This window comes from Camelina sativa, chromosome 13 (genome assembly GCF_030686135.1).
Source record: "Camelina sativa cultivar CO46 ecotype springtype chromosome 13, ASM3068613v1".
Classification (NCBI taxonomy): Eukaryota; Viridiplantae; Streptophyta; class Magnoliopsida; order Brassicales; family Brassicaceae; genus Camelina; species Camelina sativa.
The window spans coordinates 9,629,221-9,647,915 of record NC_141892.1 but is presented as its reverse complement, the minus strand read 5'-3'; the positions used below and the strand labels follow the sequence as shown (position 1 = coordinate 9,647,915).

General features: G+C 32.8%; 3 protein-coding genes, 1 long non-coding RNA gene and 1 pseudogene across 7 annotated transcripts; 3 read left to right on the top strand and 2 right to left on the bottom strand.

Annotated features, from left to right (window-relative positions):
- Nucleotides 1-2,768: 2,768 nt before the first annotated feature.
- On the bottom strand, nucleotides 2,769-3,451 carry LOC147929355 (uncharacterized). Its single transcript, XR_015578852.1, has 2 exons — nucleotides 3,158-3,451; nucleotides 2,769-2,981 (listed from the first exon to the last, which is right to left on the bottom strand). It is a non-coding gene; the product is annotated as an uncharacterized LOC147929355 (long non-coding RNA).
- Nucleotides 3,452-9,060: 5,609 nt separating this feature from the next.
- Nucleotides 9,061-10,948, bottom strand: LOC104736304 (transcription initiation factor IIF subunit beta). 2 transcript variants are annotated; one of them, XM_010456264.3, is made up of 6 exons: nucleotides 10,720-10,948; nucleotides 10,361-10,626; nucleotides 10,095-10,203; nucleotides 9,866-9,996; nucleotides 9,684-9,758; nucleotides 9,061-9,600 (listed from the first exon to the last, which is right to left on the bottom strand). In XM_010456264.3, the coding sequence occupies exons 2-6, from the start codon at nucleotides 10,553-10,555 to the stop codon at nucleotides 9,325-9,327; spliced, it is 786 nt and encodes a 261-aa protein (XP_010454566.1). In that variant the 5' UTR covers nucleotides 10,556-10,626; nucleotides 10,720-10,948; the 3' UTR covers nucleotides 9,061-9,324. The 2 variants fall into 2 exon arrangements, with proteins under 2 accessions (XP_010454566.1, XP_010454567.1); XM_010456265.3 differs by having other exon boundaries at nucleotides 10,750-10,948.
- A 2,379-nt stretch (nucleotides 10,949-13,327) lies between these two features.
- LOC104736303 (uncharacterized protein At1g08160-like) lies at nucleotides 13,328-14,089 on the top strand. The gene has a single exon (XM_010456263.2). The coding sequence runs from the start codon at nucleotides 13,328-13,330 to the stop codon at nucleotides 13,952-13,954; it is 627 nt and encodes a 208-aa protein (XP_010454565.1). The 3' UTR covers nucleotides 13,955-14,089.
- A 912-nt stretch (nucleotides 14,090-15,001) lies between these two features.
- LOC104736302 (uncharacterized protein At1g08160-like) lies at nucleotides 15,002-15,717 on the top strand (annotated as a pseudogene).
- A 1,024-nt stretch (nucleotides 15,718-16,741) lies between these two features.
- On the top strand, nucleotides 16,742-18,619 carry LOC104736301 (uncharacterized). Of its 3 annotated transcripts, XM_087481338.1 has the most exons (5): nucleotides 16,814-17,240; nucleotides 17,326-17,978; nucleotides 18,069-18,148; nucleotides 18,251-18,300; nucleotides 18,415-18,619. In XM_087481338.1, exons 2-5 carry the CDS (start codon nucleotides 17,949-17,951, stop codon nucleotides 18,555-18,557), a joined length of 303 nt encoding a protein of 100 aa, XP_087337464.1. In that variant the 5' UTR covers nucleotides 16,814-17,240; nucleotides 17,326-17,948; the 3' UTR covers nucleotides 18,558-18,619. The 3 variants fall into 3 exon arrangements, 2 of the variants coding, with proteins under 2 accessions (XP_087337463.1, XP_087337464.1); XR_002034825.2 differs by lacking the exon at nucleotides 17,326-17,978 and having other exon boundaries at nucleotides 16,742-17,240; XM_087481337.1 differs by having other exon boundaries at nucleotides 16,810-17,978.
- The last annotated feature ends 76 nt before the right edge of the window (nucleotides 18,620-18,695 follow it).

The following is an 18,695-nucleotide window of genomic DNA, read 5'->3' as shown; positions in this document are numbered from 1 at the left end:
CGATTTGCTAAGAAATTCTCCGATTAAAGTTTGAGGCATTTCAAAAAGAGAAATAGGAAGGCAAGAGTCACTCGCTTTATCTTGGAGAGAAACCGCCTCGAGAATCAATGGAAGAGGAATTTTTTTTTCTCGGAGGGCACAATAAAATCCTGAGATCCTCGGGATTTACCAAAGGTATCTAAAATAATTAAGGGATTCTAATTAAGGGGTTCGAATCTGCAATTAATGCTGAAGTCCCTTGAGCTTATTAGCTTATGAGACTTTTCTGGTTCGACCTGATTGATTTATTGATCGATTTGGTTCGGGTTGGTTTTAGGAAACCATTGAACCGGGTTACTTAAGTGGGTTTCGACGACAAGAAGGGTTTTGGAGTTTGTTTTGTCGCCGCTTTGTTGTTTTGGAGAGAAAAGGGAGAAAACTTTTTTCTTGAGGTTTTGAGAGAGATTGGTGAGATTCTTGGCTGTTTCTTGAGAGATCCAAGGCTAGGAAGGTGCTAGAAGCTTGCTAGGAGGGTTGGATTCGTTACTGTGGTTCAGAAACTTCCTGCAAAGAGGTGAGTGCATGACCATGACTGATCTAAGCCTGTGATTCCTTGTTCTTGCTTGTTTGTTGCTGGTTATGTGTGTTTTCTTGTTGGGATTGATTACCACAGGTTCCTAAGGACGTATTTGGCTTGGGTTTTGAGTATTGGGTGATTTGGTGAAATTGTGGGAGCGAGATTCGACTCTCGGCTTCGTGCGGATCGCGGTTACAGAGGTAGTGTCGATCGATACCACTTGGTGTCAGTCGACACCAGTGAAGCGGCATTGATCGACACTGTGGGGTAGTGTCGGTCGACACCAAGGCCAGTGTTGGTCGACACCTCCCTTCCAGCGAGATGATGTTGTTTTCTTGGTTTGTATGTTTGTTTGTATTGTTTGTTTGGACATTGGTATCACAGTTGCTTGTGTGTATAGCCCAGTAGATGGGAGGATTACCTCACTGAGTGTTTATCAAATACTCATGCATCTCAATTTGTGTTTGTGGTGCAGGTAAAGGCAAAGTGTGATCGTGGAATCAAGGAAATGAAGAGGAGGATGTTCTAGGGACTCGATTGGTTGTTGTCTGGTATTGCTAGGTTGCTAGAGTTGGGTCATTAGAACATTGCTAGGTTGCCAGTTCTATGTTTCCTGATGTTTGGTTATTGGAATTGTTATACTTTGATTATTGGTTATTCAATTATTTGATAATGATTGGTTTATTGTTATGGTTTATGTTATCCGCTGTTGTGTTTTGTGGTTAGGTGGCTAGTGGATATGATACCACTAGCTGTAGAGTATTTATTTATTATTGTTATTATTATTATAAAAAAAAACGGGTCGGGTCGTTTCACTTTTCCAAATATGTGTTCTCAAGATCCGACTTGGTTTTTAACCACTCAAATTATCGAGTATGGGATTCGACATCGACAAGCACCATTGATGCTTTCACTAAACAGAGGGGATCTTCTGCCGATAGTAGATTTGTTGTAAATCTGAGGGCGTGGTGTGGATCTAGGTGTATTAGATTTGTAACACCCGCGAACAAAAATGAAGGTTTGGAGTGGGTGTCAATCGACACCATGATGATATTCAAGGTTAGAAGTCAACTATAGGGCTTTCGTTAGCCTCCTATGTCGTTTCCCAAAGAGAAGAAAGAATGAGAAGTTTTATGAGACTTTTTTTGTAAGTTTCTGAAGAGTTTTGTTCTTAAGAGATTATTTCCTGCGAGTAGAGATCTGAGGCGAAGGACGTGTGGGAAGCTTGTTGTGGTGTTGTTTTCATCATCGTTGAGTCAGGATCTTCTTGTTTAAAGAGGTTTAGTGCATAACCATGACTTATCTAAGCGATTAGATAGCTGTCATGTGTTTCTGTGACTTGGTTGATTGATTCCTTGTCGTGTTTGTGTGTTTTCATGATCGTTGTGGCCTTGTTTGGTTAATGTGGAAGTTATGATCGAGTTTATGACGTATGGAAGACGAGAACCGTCGAGGAGAAATGACGGAGGCGATGGGTTCGTTGACACTAATATGGTGTTTCACAAATGAGTGTAGCGGTGGCTATCAACACAAGGAGAAGGGGATAGTCAACACCGCTAGGATTTTGGGCGATGTTGTAGGTAGATTTATTAGCAAATATGAGACTGTTAATTAATGAATTAAAAACAAAAGATAGGATCCGTTTGTTTCAAAATTCATATCATAGGGTTTGAGTAGAGAGCCTTAACCAAGAAGAGTGTCGCTGGATAACTCTTCGACTTCAAAATAAGCTTATAATAGAATAAAAATTGTGAAAGGATACGAGAGAAAAACCAATCCTGACATCGACAAGGCGAAGTTTCACCAATATCAGAAAAAATGGTTAGGAAAAGTTTATAAATGTTAGTGTTTTAAAATAATTCAGTAATCTACTGTAAAAAAAAAAAAAAAAAAAAAAAAAAAAAAAAAAAACCAACAATCCAAGCTTACTTTTGTTGCCGTTTATATTTAAATTTTGTTTATTAGATTTCTAACTCGTACCATTAATGATCTACTCATAGAAGACCTATCGACAACCATTGATCTCTCAGGTTTCAATTTGCTTCTAGCTCTTTGTTTCATAGCTTTTTTAGACTTCTTGTTGATGTATGTTATCTATCTTTGTTTGGTATTGGTATTGCCTTTGAATTATAGAATCATTTTTTGTGTATTGTGACTTTATAAGAATGAAACTAAAGTGTTTGACAAATTTTTTTTTTTTTGACTCGTACCATTAATAATTAAATATATTTATTAGTCTTTGATTTTTGTTTATTGAAAAGAGATGTAAATCTCGAAATAGAACATTACACTTTCAGAACCTTGTTATCAACAATCTTTAAGTCAATTTCTAGCACAATCTAGGTTATCGCCACATTTGCTGCGGTAGCGCCATACACAATAAGGATCCGGAATTAGTTTATGTTGTGGAGTTATGATTTTCCTCCTGCATTAATTTCATCCACAAATCATGACTTCATATAGGTCAAAATACACACATAATATATATATATATATATATATATATATATATATATATCAACGCATTGATTTGAAATTAGTTCATTAGTTAAAAACAAAATAGATAAAATTAAAATTCTTATGTGAGTGTAAGATACATACGGTGAGTGAGGGTCTTCCTTTGAGAAGTTCTCCATTCCATTGCATGCTTTTAGGTGACATCCTACCATCAATGTCATCAAAATCATCACACACACTTTTTGCGTCATTTTTTTGCAAACTTTTTTCGTTAGATTCGGAAAATTTGAAAATGTGTTTATTGTTTGCTATATGATTTGTTTTATATACAAACACACACATATATATACACACATGTTCTGAAGGGAAAATGTGTATAATATGATTGTTTGTATTAAATTTGTTGCCATCATTATACATTTATTAGTTTTATTGGTTTGCTTTAACTTGACTATAATTATTTTGGTAACTTTGATTTAATTGCAATATCTCTAACATGGAAGACAATTTAATTTGATGATTTGAAATATCCTAATCATTTAACTGTTAAAGTAATTAATCATTTTAAAAGAAATAAATAATATTTACTAGAAAAGCATCATACATTTACTAATCTTTTGGTTTGACTTGAATACAATTAATTGTGTATAGTAATTTTTTTACTTGAAATCTATATTTAATTATATAATATATATTTAACGTTTATAAAATAAATTAAATAAATATTGAACACCAATCTACTAGGTCAAGTGGTTAACAGACCTTTACGATCTTTTATCCTTCATAGTAAGGATTGTGTTATTTGTTCAAAAAAAAAAAAGTTAGGATTGTGTTATTGACCAAAGCTTGTCTATTAAGAAAGATGTTCAAATCAAATTATATTTTTAAGAGGTTGGCAATAAAAAAATCAACTAAGCATAACACAACTTATAAAAGTTTAAACTCTATCTCCTTGATGCCGTAGTTCTCGTGTAGAAATAGCTCACAACACCTACAATTGATCAGTTAATTTTATGTTCTTTGTAGATAATTTATAAGTCAATAAAAAAAAAAATCAAAAAATAATTAAGTTGACTTCCAAAAAAAATTATTAATAAATAAACATAAAATATAACAAATAAAAAATTAATAGAAAAAATACGAATGAATAAGAAGTAAAAGTGAATCAATAGTTTAAAAAACCAGCTATGTGAAAAAACAATCAACGAAAATAGAAGTTGAGTATTTCAAAATAAATCACTAAAAAGTAAATTTAACCGATAGAAACGAAATATATGTCCACAATTTTAAAAATGATCTTAATAAAAATTTAACTTAGAATAAAATAATTGATAAACAAGTTGACAAAAAAAATTCAATTGATAAACAAATATTAACTCAAATATATTAATATATATATATAATCATAGACAAGGACTCAGACTTTCCTTCACTTCACTGAGGTAATGAAGTCAAATTCTGGTGACAATGTTGCTGCTTTTGTCGACGGAGATAGGCACCACCATGCTTTTGCTCCTCTTGGGTAAGCTAATTTTGGGTTGTTCATTAGTGTAATTATGGATTGTTTTTCTTTTTTTACTCTATATCTTTATGATTTGGTGGTGCATACTCATTATGCAACAGTTTGGGTAAGATGAGAAAGAAGATCCCGTCCCACTTGGTAAGTTACATGAGGTAGAAGCAAGTGTGGTTGAAATGACGGCGGCTCAGCGTCATGCAGTGCATATTCAGTGCTTGGATGCTTTGGAGGATGTGACTGATGCAATAAATCAATGCACCCCTGAATAGGTCATCCAACCATAACCAATTTGCTTTTACCGATATTCTCTAATTCATTTAGTCTTGTTGTGTAAAATGCTATTAATGTGGGGTTTATGACTGGTTTTTATCACAAAAATTTGTTTGGATGTTAATGCCAGCTTGTTTGTCTCTCTCTCTTGTTAATCCACATGAACACACGTCAAGGTATTATTAACTCTTCGGCATCACCAAAGGCCAAAACAAAAAAAATCAAAAACAAATTCAAATAGGTTGATCAATTTTACACTGAGTTTCCTAAGTTATACAAAATGTTATATTGCATGGTAATTGCAGTAAAAAAAAACAAAGTTATGTTAAACAGTTTATGCTAATTTTTGTATTTAATGGTTTCTAGATTTCTTTTTGATATAAACAAAAATGAGAATTTTGTAGCGTATTTAAAAAAGAAGTTGTGTTTGTGATTGTCGATTATCATGATTGGTGGAAATATTGTTGAGTTTTCAACAAAACTATTTAAATTTGTAAATTTGCCAATTTATCAAATTGTTTATAAATCGTAAATATGTGTTAAAGATTTTTCCTGTTTTCACCAAAGTTTTTTGATATATTAATTTTTGATATTCTAACACTGGTTTATTGGTTTTAACTTTCGACACAAGTCTTATATCAAGATCAATGGCAAGGCTGGCAAACGAAAATTTTGATTGCCTCTTCACGTTCTCACATGTTTTGGGTAATCATGAATTGTTGGTAGTATGTAAATATCAAGTATTTTTTTGTTGGTAGTATGTAAATGCCAAGTTTTTTTTTTAATATTTATGATATATGAGTAAATATATAAATGTCTTGTTTCTATTTGTTCGGATTACTAAAGATACTTGAGAAAGTTTAACTACAAATACTGTCATGTATAGTTGTAAACTAAATATTCCAAAAATATCTGAAAGAACAAATGTAAAATGGTTCTTGGATTGTTACGTGCTTTTTTACATATAGCATAAATCATAGTTACTTATAATTATTTATATATACTTTTTTTTTTTGCTGATGTAGGAGAAGTATTAGCACAATGTTATTATGTTCTCTTTTGTAATTAACAAAAATACATCTCATATGCTAATATAAAATATAAAAAATTCTTCTCTATTTATTTTGTCTTTTTTGGTTTTAAACATTTTATAACATCTTAAAACTTTAGTGAGCTTTTTGAATAAAAATATACATCAAACAATGACAAAAAATATACATCAAACTGTATTAGTTTCATAATCTATACATTTTAATATTTATTTTATATTTAATATTTGAAATATTAAACTTGTGTTCTCTATTAATCATTATGTAGCCATTATTTCATACATCATATGAGCTTATAGCAGTTAGATCCTTTGAAATTGACTAAGCTTAAAATTTCTAATGTGGAAGTGCCTAACACTTTTTTAAACACAGATTTCAAGCAATTGACGTGTGATTAGTTCATCAAACAAGTAAAAAACAAAAGCATTTTAACTTGAAGAAAAAGCAACTAATTAGTTTGTTTAACTTTTGTTCTAAAATAAAAAGAATACTAAGGAAACTGTAAAATAATGTCAAAAGGATCTCGGGAAATCATATTAAAAACTCTTTTAAATTAAAATATTTTCAATATAAAAATATTAATAAAAAAAGAAAATTAATATATTAAAAAGAGAAATATAAATTTTTAATAAAATACGAATATTAACAAAAAAAAATTATTTGATCAATCCTACATATTTTCAATATAAATAATAACCGGAGGCATATCATAATTTTTTTTTGTAAATTTTGAACAGTTAGTCACAATTATGATTGATAAATAGGTCTTACGGGCGTCGTTTTTATTTATTGTCATCGCTTTTGCCACCATTGTGGGCACTTCTCTTTATGGTTATGCTTTACATATCTTGTGAGCTTAAAACATGTGCTTGTGTATGATGTTACAGATGATTTGATGTTGTTTGTGTAAGAATTTTGGTTAAGTGTACTTTGACTTTATAAGAATGAAATTGTTTGACAAAAAAAAAAAATTCTGACTCGTACCATTAATAATTAAATATATGTTATTAGTCTTTGATTTTTGTTTATTGAAAAGAGATGTAAATCTCGAAATAGAACATTAAACTTTCAGAACCTTGTTATCAACAATCTTTAAGACAATTTCTAGCACAATCTGGGTTATCGGCAGTGCCAAACGCTATAAGGGTCCGAAATTATTTTATGTTGTGGAATTATTATTTTCATCCTGCTTTAATTTCATCCGCAAATCATGACTACATAAACATATAGGTCAAAATACACACTATCCACAAAATACACACAAATTGCAAATCAATATGATTATCCAAACAAGCATTCAAAACATAAGGATTGGTTATATATTTAACACACTGTTGAATTGTATTTTACATCACCTAAAAGAAAGACGAATTAACTACTAGAGAAAATGGTAATATGGTTTCTTAGTCACCAAGATTGTTGTTTTCTGCCACCACCTTCAGTAGGAGTTCTCTCAATTCATACAACTAGTCCATGAGCAGGTTACTCAGATCAGAGGTGAGAAGCTGTAGGTAATGGAAAAACCTCTCAAAGGGATATGATACTCGTAGCCAAATTCATCAAGTACCTCGTACATCTCATTACCACTATCCAAAATATGATTCAAACACAAATCAATCAAGCTTATAAAAAATAAATAATTCAAAAAAAAAATCAAAAAAAATTGTAGGGTTTTTATACTCGACTGAGAATGGTGAACGGTGCGCGGTTCAGAGTAGGGGGCGATGTGCGAATGACAGCTATCCGAGCGTTATGGTGTTGGACAAGCTCGTTGAGGGATTAAAACATAATGTGACAGAATTATTGTCTTTGATGGGTCTCTGCGTAACAGATTACGGGTGGAAGAGGTGGGTTTTGGTCAGTTTGATTTGCCTTTTGGTTCATTATTACCGGTGGAGGAGGGTTTTAGTTATGTTTTGCTCATTATTTTTTTTTTAATTTAGTGTTTCATACTATCAACACTCATGGCGATAAAATATATATAATTTTCAATTCAACCGAAATTATATTTCTCATGTTCATCCTAAAATCTATTTTAAATCTATCTTTATTAGTATATTTTTGTTAACCTTGACAACTATATATGAACGAAACTTTTTCTATATAAACTAGTAGCTAATATGTACATGAATAATTCCTTTTTTTTATAACGAACTCGTCCAACTAGTTTATGAGTTAAAAATGCACACACTATTATTATAAAGGTTTGCAGCAAAATCTTTATGCCCATCGGCCACAACAATGAAGATTCTATGTTTCAAATGAAACCATACAAAATATGAGCAGTTTTTTTTTTTTGATAACGATATATGAGCAGTTTTACCGAAACCTGCTTATCAGAATACGGTGTTCTGCCTTATCTGCATTGGGTTACATCACATTTTGGTACTAAAGTGGTCATAATTCTTTTTTTTTTTTTTTTTGACATCACTCATAAATTTTATAATCCTGTCTATGATATAACTAATTTCAATATCTATCTTATTCATAAATTAATATATCAATGTATAATTTATAGGACGTTAAGTTAATATTTCGAATATTTGGCAACAACATCATATTCTTCAACGGATAGTTAGATCCGTATAGTGTCGGCAGGTAATATTTTATATTTATAATTTTTTAAGATGAATTATCAGATATTAGATATATTATAATGGAATGTGTGTGCGAAACTTATGAGTTTTTTTTTCTCCACATATTTCAGCGTATTGGAAGATATCTCGGACACGGTTGTTGCCACTACGACAGAAGACGGTAAACTATATTTATTACTTATTAGACATGTTTTGTTTTTGAACTAAGCGTTAATCCAAGGCGTACTTGAACTCTCTCACTAACTTGAAGCGCAAGGAAGACCCTTATTGGCTCGTGGAAAGGAGTTAAGATCATTGAATCTTGGATTCACACCTATCAGAATGATCTAAAGGATCTTAGAATATCAATTTAATATTTCACTGGTTGTAATAAGATTTAAAAAAACACATGTAAAACAAAATTGGCTGTAATAAATCAACGTATCGTTATTAGTATGGAATCCTATTAGGCTATTAGTATATTTATTATTTTTCTTCATTGGTCAAGGACTCTCGGGTCTGGTAATCGGCTTCTTATAATTAGACTAGAGCTACGAATCAGGATCGTAAATCTATAAGATTTCCATCATGCAGGTATGTCGAGTGCATAGGCATTCAAAAACATGACACATCTGCAGAGAAGAAAACCGAGATCGAAGAAGAACGTGGAGACATACAAGATCTACACCTTCAAGGTGCTGAAACAAGTCCACCCAGACATCGGAATCTCGCAGCCATGGGAATCATGACCAGTTCCATCAACGATATTAGTTTATAATAATACAAACTAAAATATAAAAAACAATTCTTTTCTCCTCTGCTAAGATATATTTTACCCCGATCAAATGACTCAGGGTACTATGGCACACGAATATAGTGCTACACAAGGGGTTGGTTTTAGTGTCCACCTGTGTCATCATCTTCGGCACTTTTCTTGTATTCAGGTTTAAGCTCATATGTCCCTTGGTTCGATCCTCTCTTATTGTACACGCACAGCTCGTTCAGTATTTCTTTCAGGAACTGTGCTGGTTGGTCTGTCTCCTGTATAAGCTGCTTCAGTGTCCAGTTAGGTTGTCCTTCGAATAGCTTGAACATTATAGCTTCAAGCTCACCACGATCTCTTCTCGTCCTCTTCACATCTGTTTGCTTGACTTGGGCAGGTCTCTTCTTTTCCTGCTCATTCAAACACAAACACAAACACTTAATGATTACTCCATATATGCAAAATAATCATTGACAAGAGAATAACATTTTACCTTTGAATTGGATGAAACAAAATTAAGCATTCCAGGCATGGGCCTCATATGTACTCCGCGGTCATTATCGATAACCTATAGGCGCACGCAGTTCACAGAAGAAAAGTCCTTATACAATTAGCTAACCAAAGAGACAGCGTAGGGGGAGAATTATAGGAAAAGCAAACACATCCATATTTTACCTGTATCTGTCGATTTTTAACCATGGCTTTGGTCGTTCTCTCCCGACAAAGCCTTGCATATCCTTCAATGTCTTCGCCATATGGCTTCATATCGAATTTGTGATCTATCTTTCCTTCAACAGCTGTATTCACTATAGAATAGCTTGCATAGTATGAGATGGAAAGCCAAACGAAGGAGAAGAGACAAATCTGATGTTATATCAATCAGAAAGGTAAAATATCCAAATACCTTGATTGATATCCGAAAAAGCCTGCATGGGAACAACGTCTTTGAACATGTTCAAAGCGTAGCTCTTTGGCATGTTCTCAAACTCAGCATTATGCATCTCCATAGTGAACTAATTGATGATACAAGTACAAGGAAATAAGTTGCAACAAAGTAGAAAAAATACAGAACTAAAGCAGGATCCTTCCCTGAGCCTAGATTTTTTGATAAATCAGCCACATGTGTAATGAAATTGGAACATGTAACCAAATACATATATATACATATACCTCGGTGGTAGTTCGTAGAGGATCAATGTTGAGAACAACCTTGGCCAAGTCAACAGATTCCGAGGAAGAAGAATAAGAAGAAGGAGCTAGCTTCCCCCACGCCTTGGCGACAACTACAGGACACTTCATCAACCAAATTGGTCGATCGGCTTTCTCAAAATCGAGTTCATGAGGGTTACTTGGATCGTCTTCCATAGTTACTCCAAGTAGAAAATACAGAACTAAAGCAGGATTCTTCCTCTCTTATTCCCAATCAACTTCACTTCCTGCAAACATAAATAAATTACATCCCTGATCAGATTTGAATTTCAGTTCGTAACTAGAGCTTCTAGAGTTAAGTTGCAGCTAATTTAATTTACCAGATTTCAGAAGAAAGCAATGAACTTTACCCCTGACCGGAGAAGAAGAAGAAGAAGAAGAAGAAGAAGAAGAAGAAGCTGGTTCGCCGGAGATGTAATGGCCAGCGACAGAAGACGGTTCGCCGGAGGGGTACAAAGGAGTGATTTTTGTCCAAACCCTTAAATCGTTCAGGATTGAAGAAGAGCGTTTAGGGGTTTGATTGATTGATTGAAGAAGAAGAAGAAGAAGAAAAAAAATTGAAGAAGGAACAAATACTGTAGTAAGTGGGCTTCTAGGGCCCTATTTTAGCCCGAAATGTTTTTATAAAAGCCCTTTAATAGTCCAAAATTGTTTTTGTTCATTTAATCAGGTTCAGGGCTTTGTGTTTGCGATTGAAAGCTCCATCTTTTATTTTATTTTATTCTCTTCTCTCTTTTGGTTATATAAATGAAAAAAAAAATATTTTTCCCCATGGCAAAAGTTAGAAAAAGGGGGAATAACTGTAACATAAATATGTTGTTAGCTCCAACCATGTTTAAAAGACTTGATTTTTAAGACTAGTTTTTGTTTTTAGACAAAAAAAAAAAATATATATGTGATCTATAATAATTATTTAGTATTTCAAAAAAAAAAAAAAACAGAACGATGCGTGATACATGTGGGTTGCAGAGTGAGTATCACTACTCTTAAACATGCTACCTATATTGATTTTTTAACTATACATAACTGACATCTAAAATAGTTTGGAATTGAACTTGCTTCTCACTTTCTCTAATGTTCCATTCCTCTTTCACTATATGGGTAAATTTGATTTGATTTTAAATTTCATGGCAGGGCACAAAAAAGGACATTCCCCAAATTTTAAATCAAAGTAACAAAAGTAGATAAAAGCAAATGATATTGGGAACTTGAGAACTATGGACCAAAAGCTAGCTACCATTCTGCAACCTGTCAGGTCAAGGCATATCAATGCAACTTCTAAGATGACCTCTGTTTTGAGTCGAATATTGGGTGGGATAAATGGCTAAAGCTGAAAGTCTCACTGAAGTGTGAAGGACTACTCTAGGTAGAGCTTTGCTAATGTATATTGTATATCATGTATTTTTACATCACATCACATAAGCTAATACAAAAACACATCTCTATTGTAGACACTTACGAACCACATTATGCTCGTATAAATTAAAGAGCAAAAACAATTTTCATACTTATGTACTAGATTTTAACCCGCGGTACACCGCCGGACAAGTTTTTTTTTTCTCAATGTACTATTTTAATACTAATTTTGCTAATGTAATCTTTTGTTAATTTTAGTCATTTAGTATATAATTCGTGGTATACCGCACAACAATTTTTGTTTAATACAATCTTAGTTAAATCAGTTTGATTCGAGATATTTTATATTGGTATTACTAAAATAGTAAAATAAGGATTTAACCCGTATTGAAATGTCATATTAATGATATTTTATTTTGTAATATTATCAATTCAATCATGTAATGTCATATAACCCGTCATGTAATATAACTCGTTTGTGTTATTTTGAAAATTTAATATGTTTAAATATTCATAATTTTAAACTTTTTATTAAGTTTAGATATATCAGTTATAAATTATAAACTTCTTAAAATTCTATAATTTACTATATACGGTAAATTTACTATATATGTAGGTTGAACACACACTTTTTATATTAATTAAGTAATATATGTTTGTTTTAAAAAATTCAAATCACAATATATGCAGGAAAAAATATACATTTTTATTAACTTTTTCATTATATGACGATTCACTATATTTAAATTTTAAAATAAAAAAAAGATGATAGGAGAATAAAATTTTTTAATATGGAATAAATCTTCTAAATATCTATATTAACTATAGAATATTATATATATGAATATTTAAAATATTTTAATTCTGTTTGGTTATAAGGATAGTAGAAAGAATTAACTAACCTTGTTTGGATATGAAAATAAGCAATAAATGGTATTAAATGTAAAAGCTTTCCAAAAAGTATTTTTAAGCAAAAACTGCTGCAAAAATACTAGTATAGATTTATTGTCTTCAATTAGTCTAATTCTCTCGTGGTGATCATTAAATTCATAGATACTTACCTAGTAAAGACTCTCATGCAAACTTAAAAGTCGTTAGTTCAAATAATATTTGGAAATAGACCATATAAAATATTTTAGTCCCTGACTTTTCAGATGTATGCCTGAAGACGTACGACCTTTTAATTATTTAAGTTAGAAAATATACAATTGATCATATTATCTAAATTCTTAAGAACGTAAACAAAGTTTATATGAATATTGTATACGATTTACACTTTTATTCTGCGAATTACTGTAGCTTCTTCTTTTTGTTTGGGTAAGTTTTATAAATAATAAGATAACATGTTACATGTCCCACTTGCCAGTTTGAGTGTTGTCTTACAATTGCTCAATAAAGCTTTGAAACATAATACTGTTAAAAGTGGATGGGAAAGCAAAGTAAGCGACAATATAAAATATAACTCATCTCTCTCTACAGCTGAAGCAAAGAACATCAGAATCCAAGGCACTTTCCAAGTATCTTGCATCACAATTATCTACTCTATATATACAAAAACATACAGATAAACCAATGTGTGACCACAAACCCAATCTAGAACCAATGGCGTTGAAAACTTTGCCAGCGCAGCCACTGCGCCGCCCTAGCCTTGTATGCTACGTTTTTCTCGTCATACTAACTCTTATCTTCATCGCAGCTGTAGGTTTTCTCATTACCTGGTTTGTAACCAAACCCAAGAAACTTCATTACACTCTTGAAAACGCCTCGGTTCAAAACTTTAACCTTACCAACGACAATCACATGTCAGCTACGTTCATATTCACCATCCAGTCCCACAATCCTAACCACAGGATCTCGGTCTACTACAGCTCCGTAGAGATATTCGTTAAATTCAAGGACCAGACGCTTGCGTTCGACACGATGGAGCCGTTTCACCAACCGAGGATGAATGTCAAACAGATTGATGACACGTTAGTCGCACAAAACGTCGCCGTTACCAAATCCAATGGTAAGGATTTGAGGGCTCAAATGTCGTCGGGAAAGATCGATTTTGAAGTGTTTGTTAAGGCGAGGGTTAGGTTTAAAGTCGGCGTATGGAAGACAGCACATCATACAGCTAAGGTTAAGTGTTCTCATATCACGGTCGTCTTGTCGCAGTCACACAATTCCCAAAATAGTTCATGTGATGTTGATATATGATTACTAAGTTTGCATTTTCACACTAATAATCGTATCGTTCATCCTCTGATATGTGATGCTGGTGATTACTGTTATGCATGAACGAGTATTTGTACATTTATACTTGTTTTTAACGTCAACACTCACATTATTATACTCTTTATTTCTTTTTTTTTTGGATCAAATAATTCTCAAACAAGTAACAACACTAGGTATTAAAAAAAATTATGGATGTAGAGTATTTTTCAGTGGTCGAATTGTAGATAATAGATACTGTTAAGTTATAAAACTATAATTTAACCTGATCTGATCTTCATATTTTAAGAGATTATGGGCTCCAAAAAATTTCATTTTTTTTTTATAATTGGTTTTCTTTTAATTGCATAAAAAAACACAATTACTAGATTGTCTATGGCCCATTTTTTTTAATATCAATATAAGCCCAACTAAAACACATATTTTGGAAATTGTAACCCAATTTTGCAAGCTCAATTCAAGATAAGGTAAAAGTGGGAAATCCTAAGATGGAAGTGTCTAGGTTTTCATACAGAAACCAGATGATGATTAGCTTGCCGTCGTAAACCATATTTGAAAGAGGGATGGAGGCAACGTTTGTTGTATCAAAACAGAGACAGTTATTTGTTCCCTACAAGGTAAATTTGTAAAGTTTCCATAGTTTTATATTTCTCTTCTTCAATTAGTCTGATTCTCTCATCTTGACTTGATAATCATTAAAGTCAACATTATTTTTCATAAAACAGCCTCCAGCAAATTTTTTTTTTTGCCTTCTTAAATTAATTTTATAAAATGCATTAGCGCATTAATTGCATGAAACGAGAGACGATTTCATATGGTTAAATCTGAATTGGGTTAAGATAGATTCTACTAAATTCTTTTATGCATCAAAATTGATTACCTAGGATCTCGGTTTTGCATCTCCGTTATATAAAGAAAAGAATATTGATAAAATAATCATAAGGTTAGAAGCAACGTAAGATTCTGATATTTGACACACACACACACACAAAACGTAAGATTCTGAAGCAAAAAAACATCAGATTCTAGAATCCGAAGCATTATCTATGTCTATATATAAAATCATCCAAATCAACCAGTGTGTAACCTTAAAACTCTCTAGCTAGATCCAATGCCTCCGATAACTTCGTCAAGCCGCCGTAGCCTTCGCCATGTTATCTTCTTCATATTTACCATAATATTCATCATAGCTCTAGTGTTTTCATTACCTGGCTCGTAACCAAACGCAAGAAACTTCATTACAGTGTTGAAAACGCGTTTGTACAAAACTTTACCCTTACCAACGACAATTACATGTCAGCTACATTCAAAATCACCATCCAGTCGTACAAGCCCAACCACCAACTCTCGGTTTACTACACTTCCGTACAGATATTCGTTCAATTCAAGGACCAGACGCTTGCGTTCGACACGAAGTTGGAACAGTTTCAACAACCGCGAATGAACGTTGCGCTGATAGATGACGCGTTGATCGCTCAGAACGTCGGCGTTCCCGAATCCAGTGGTGAGGATTTGAGGGCTCAAGCTTCGTTGGGAAATATCGACTTTGAAGTATTTGTTAAGGCGAGGGTTAGGCTAATATTGAGTGTTCACATGTCACATTCTCGTTGTCCCAACCAAACAATTCCCAACATAGTTCATGTTACGCTAATATTTAGTTAGTAAGTTTAGCATTTTCACACTAATAATTAAATTGTTCATAAATTGACTTATGTTATGCATGCATGAACGAATTATATTTATAGTCATTTTTTACGTATAAATGTACATGTATATATACTTTTAAAAGTATATATTGTTAGAGAATGTACATGTTGTTAGAGAATTCTTTAACCCAAAAAAAACAAAAACATTTACAAATTTATTGGGTTAAAGAATTCTCTTTTTTTTTTTTTTTTTTTTTTTTTGGACAAAAGAATTCTCTATATAGTATACATCAAGAGCCCATCGTTTTCTAATCTGAACAATAATATATTTCGAGGAGAAAGAGCATATTGAGTTATGCATCAATGTATGTAGATCCTATTTCTAAATAGACATGGAACTGGCAAGCCATTCGAGTCGTTGTTTATCGACTAATTATTGTGTCAGGAGAAAAATGATATATGGTCTAGATGCATCACATCTTAAATATTATAATGATTGGTCTATGGTCTCTAAGTTGAAGATTCGATTATCAATAATAAAGAAAAAAAGAAAGTGGAAGTCTGGGCCGAAGACACCACACTATATGATAACATTCGGTGACGTTACATATTTATGTACATAAAAGAAATAAGAAATGATTGCAGATTCATGAAGCAAAGCATGTAAAATTTGTGGTGTTAATCCAGTCAACATGTCTGCCCATCGCTTTGCACGCGCAACTTTCACCAACATGATACCATTTAATACGCAATTTTACTTTTTTTTCTTTCTTTCTATGCTATAACTCTTTATAAAAAATGTGGACGTACGCTTACATTTCTCCAATTCCGGGACAAAATTGGCTTCTCCATTGGTGTGGTCTCTCTTATTAAGAAAGAGAAAAAAGAAAGAATCCAAATAAAACTTCAGCGTTCTCAATTACATTGATTTTATAATTTATTTTTACAATGAGGTTCTTCATAGTTTTCGTATCGTACATATATACAAAAAACAAACAAGCATACATACATACGTATATATGTGTGATGCACTGATGCAAAAACATATTTAAACAAATATCGATATCACGTTTGATGCTTTATACCAAACAATTCGCACAAAAGGCAGAAACTCATTTAAGTAGATAATTTAGTTCATTTATAACCTTTGAGGATCTATATAATAATGGTTTTGCTGGATGGACTTGGGAAGCTGACTAAGTTCAAGATTGATATACAAACAACACTCAAAAAATGTCACTTCCATTTACAATTCTCTTTCTTTTCATATTCTCAACATCATCATCTTATTTCATCTGTCCCGCACACTCCAAAATCGCTCGACTTGGGATTTCTCCAAATCTGCTAAAGAATGCACCAGACAGACCAACACAAAAAGTGGCTCAATCTGATTTTAAGTTTTTCTACTTTAATCAGATTCTGGACCATTTCACATTCACACCGGAAAGCTACCTGACATTTCAACAACGATACGCCATCGATTCCAAGCACTGGGCGGGTGCTAAAGCGAACGCACCAATCTTAGCATTTCTTGGACTGGAATCATCGTTAGAGACTGATTTGTCTGCCTTCGGTTTCTTAGAGACAATGCTCCTCACTTTAAAGCGCTGTGCGTCTACATAGAGGTGTGTGTATCAGTGTATATATGTGTGTTTATATAGATTTGTTGTAGCCATGTTTGCATGTAAGTACATACATTATATAATGCAGCATAGGTATTATGGGAAGACGATTCCATTTGGATCAGTAAAAGAAGCGCGAGTACGTTGGGGTATTTGAACACGGCTCAAGCCTTAGCATGTTAGTTAGATAGTTAAGATCCGTGTGATCTTCGATATATTTAAATATAGGAAATCTCTAGAATATTCCTCTAGCATAGATATGATATTGGATTCGATCTCATTTGTACATTGGATCCTATATATACTTTGTCATCGTGAATAACATTCTCCACAGAGTTTCACTTATAACATGATATCAGAAGCCCTAGCCTCCAGCTAGTTTGCTCGATCCTTCTCCGCTCTTTCATTTTTCTCTCTCTTTGTTTCTCACTTCTCTTTCTTCTTGTTCTTCGATTTTCTTGCTCTGCTCCTCTCTATGTTTTCTTCTATTTTTCTAGTACATCGCCATGACCGACGCAACTCAAAAATCCGATAAACCGTTTGGCATCTCCCAGATCAAGGCGTACATCCCCATAACCCTTGACATAGCTAAACTTAACTATGACGTGTGGAGAGAGCTATTTGAGACTCATTATCTCAGCTTTGGTGTTCTAGGCCATCTCGACGGCACATCCACTGCCACTCCGGCGACCCAACAGCAGTGGAAAGAACATGATGGCTTCGTCAAAATGTGGATCTACGGCACGATCTCCCAATCAATCTTAGACACAGTTTTGCTTCGTTTTATTTTTATTTTTAGGTGTATCTTATTATGAAATATATCTAATGCAGGATATCAAGATAATCCTCCGAAGATTTGGGAGCAATGTAATATTTTCTAATGGACTGTCAGATCCTTACAGCGTTGGCGGGTAAATAAGCATAATAATTTTATTCATAATTGTTTGAATAGGTTATCGATGAAATACTATATATATACAATATTTTATGAGATAATTTTTCATATATTATAGGGTTTTGGAGGATCTTTCAGATAGTGTAGTTGCCATCACCACAAATAATGGTAATTTATTTAATATTCAGTTTTCTTCAAACCATTTTTATCCACCAAATTAAATATTTTTTGAATATGATGAACTCTCCCGTAATATTAATTGTAAATGTAATATATGAGCAGGTTCGCATTGTCAAGATATCAATTTGAAGAGGAAAGGAGATCCGGAGTGGCTGGTGATGAAAAGAGAGAAAGAAATTAAAATAATTGATTCTTGGCTTTCAACGTACCAAAAAGATCTAAGAGATCTTAACATATCAGTCTAAGTTTAGTTATACTGTAGTGTAAAACAATAATATTGAGATGCAATAATAATTTACTTGTGTTATATGAAAGGCAGTACTGCTAGCTACTGCACTCGTTTATTGAGATTGGGCTAGAGTTTTGAAACTTTCGACCGTGGC

What these genes read in the sequence shown, in the direction of transcription:
- LOC104736304 (XM_010456264.3), bottom strand. Translation starts at nt 10,555, where the DNA reads ATGGAAGACGATCCAAGTAACCCTCATGAACTCGATTTTGAGAAAGCC. An exon ending in TTAAAAATCGACAGATACAG is followed by an intron (nt 9,759 to 9,865) that starts GTAAAATATGGA and finishes GTGCGCCTATAG; the next exon opens with GTTATCGATAATGACCGCGG. An exon ending in TTGTTTCATCCAATTCAAAG is followed by an intron (nt 9,601 to 9,683) that starts GTAAAATGTTAT and finishes TTGAATGAGCAG; the next exon opens with GAAAAGAAGAGACCTGCCCA.
- LOC104736303 (XM_010456263.2), top strand. Translation starts at nt 13,328, where the DNA reads ATGTGTGACCACAAACCCAATCTAGAACCAATGGCGTTGAAAACTTTG.
- LOC104736301 (XM_087481337.1), top strand. Translation starts at nt 17,949, where the DNA reads ATGATGGCTTCGTCAAAATGTGGATCTACG. An exon ending in GATCCTTACAGCGTTGGCGG is followed by an intron (nt 18,149 to 18,250) that starts GTAAATAAGCAT and finishes CATATATTATAG; the next exon opens with GGTTTTGGAGGATCTTTCAG. An exon ending in TGCCATCACCACAAATAATG is followed by an intron (nt 18,301 to 18,414) that starts GTAATTTATTTA and finishes ATATATGAGCAG; the next exon opens with GTTCGCATTGTCAAGATATC.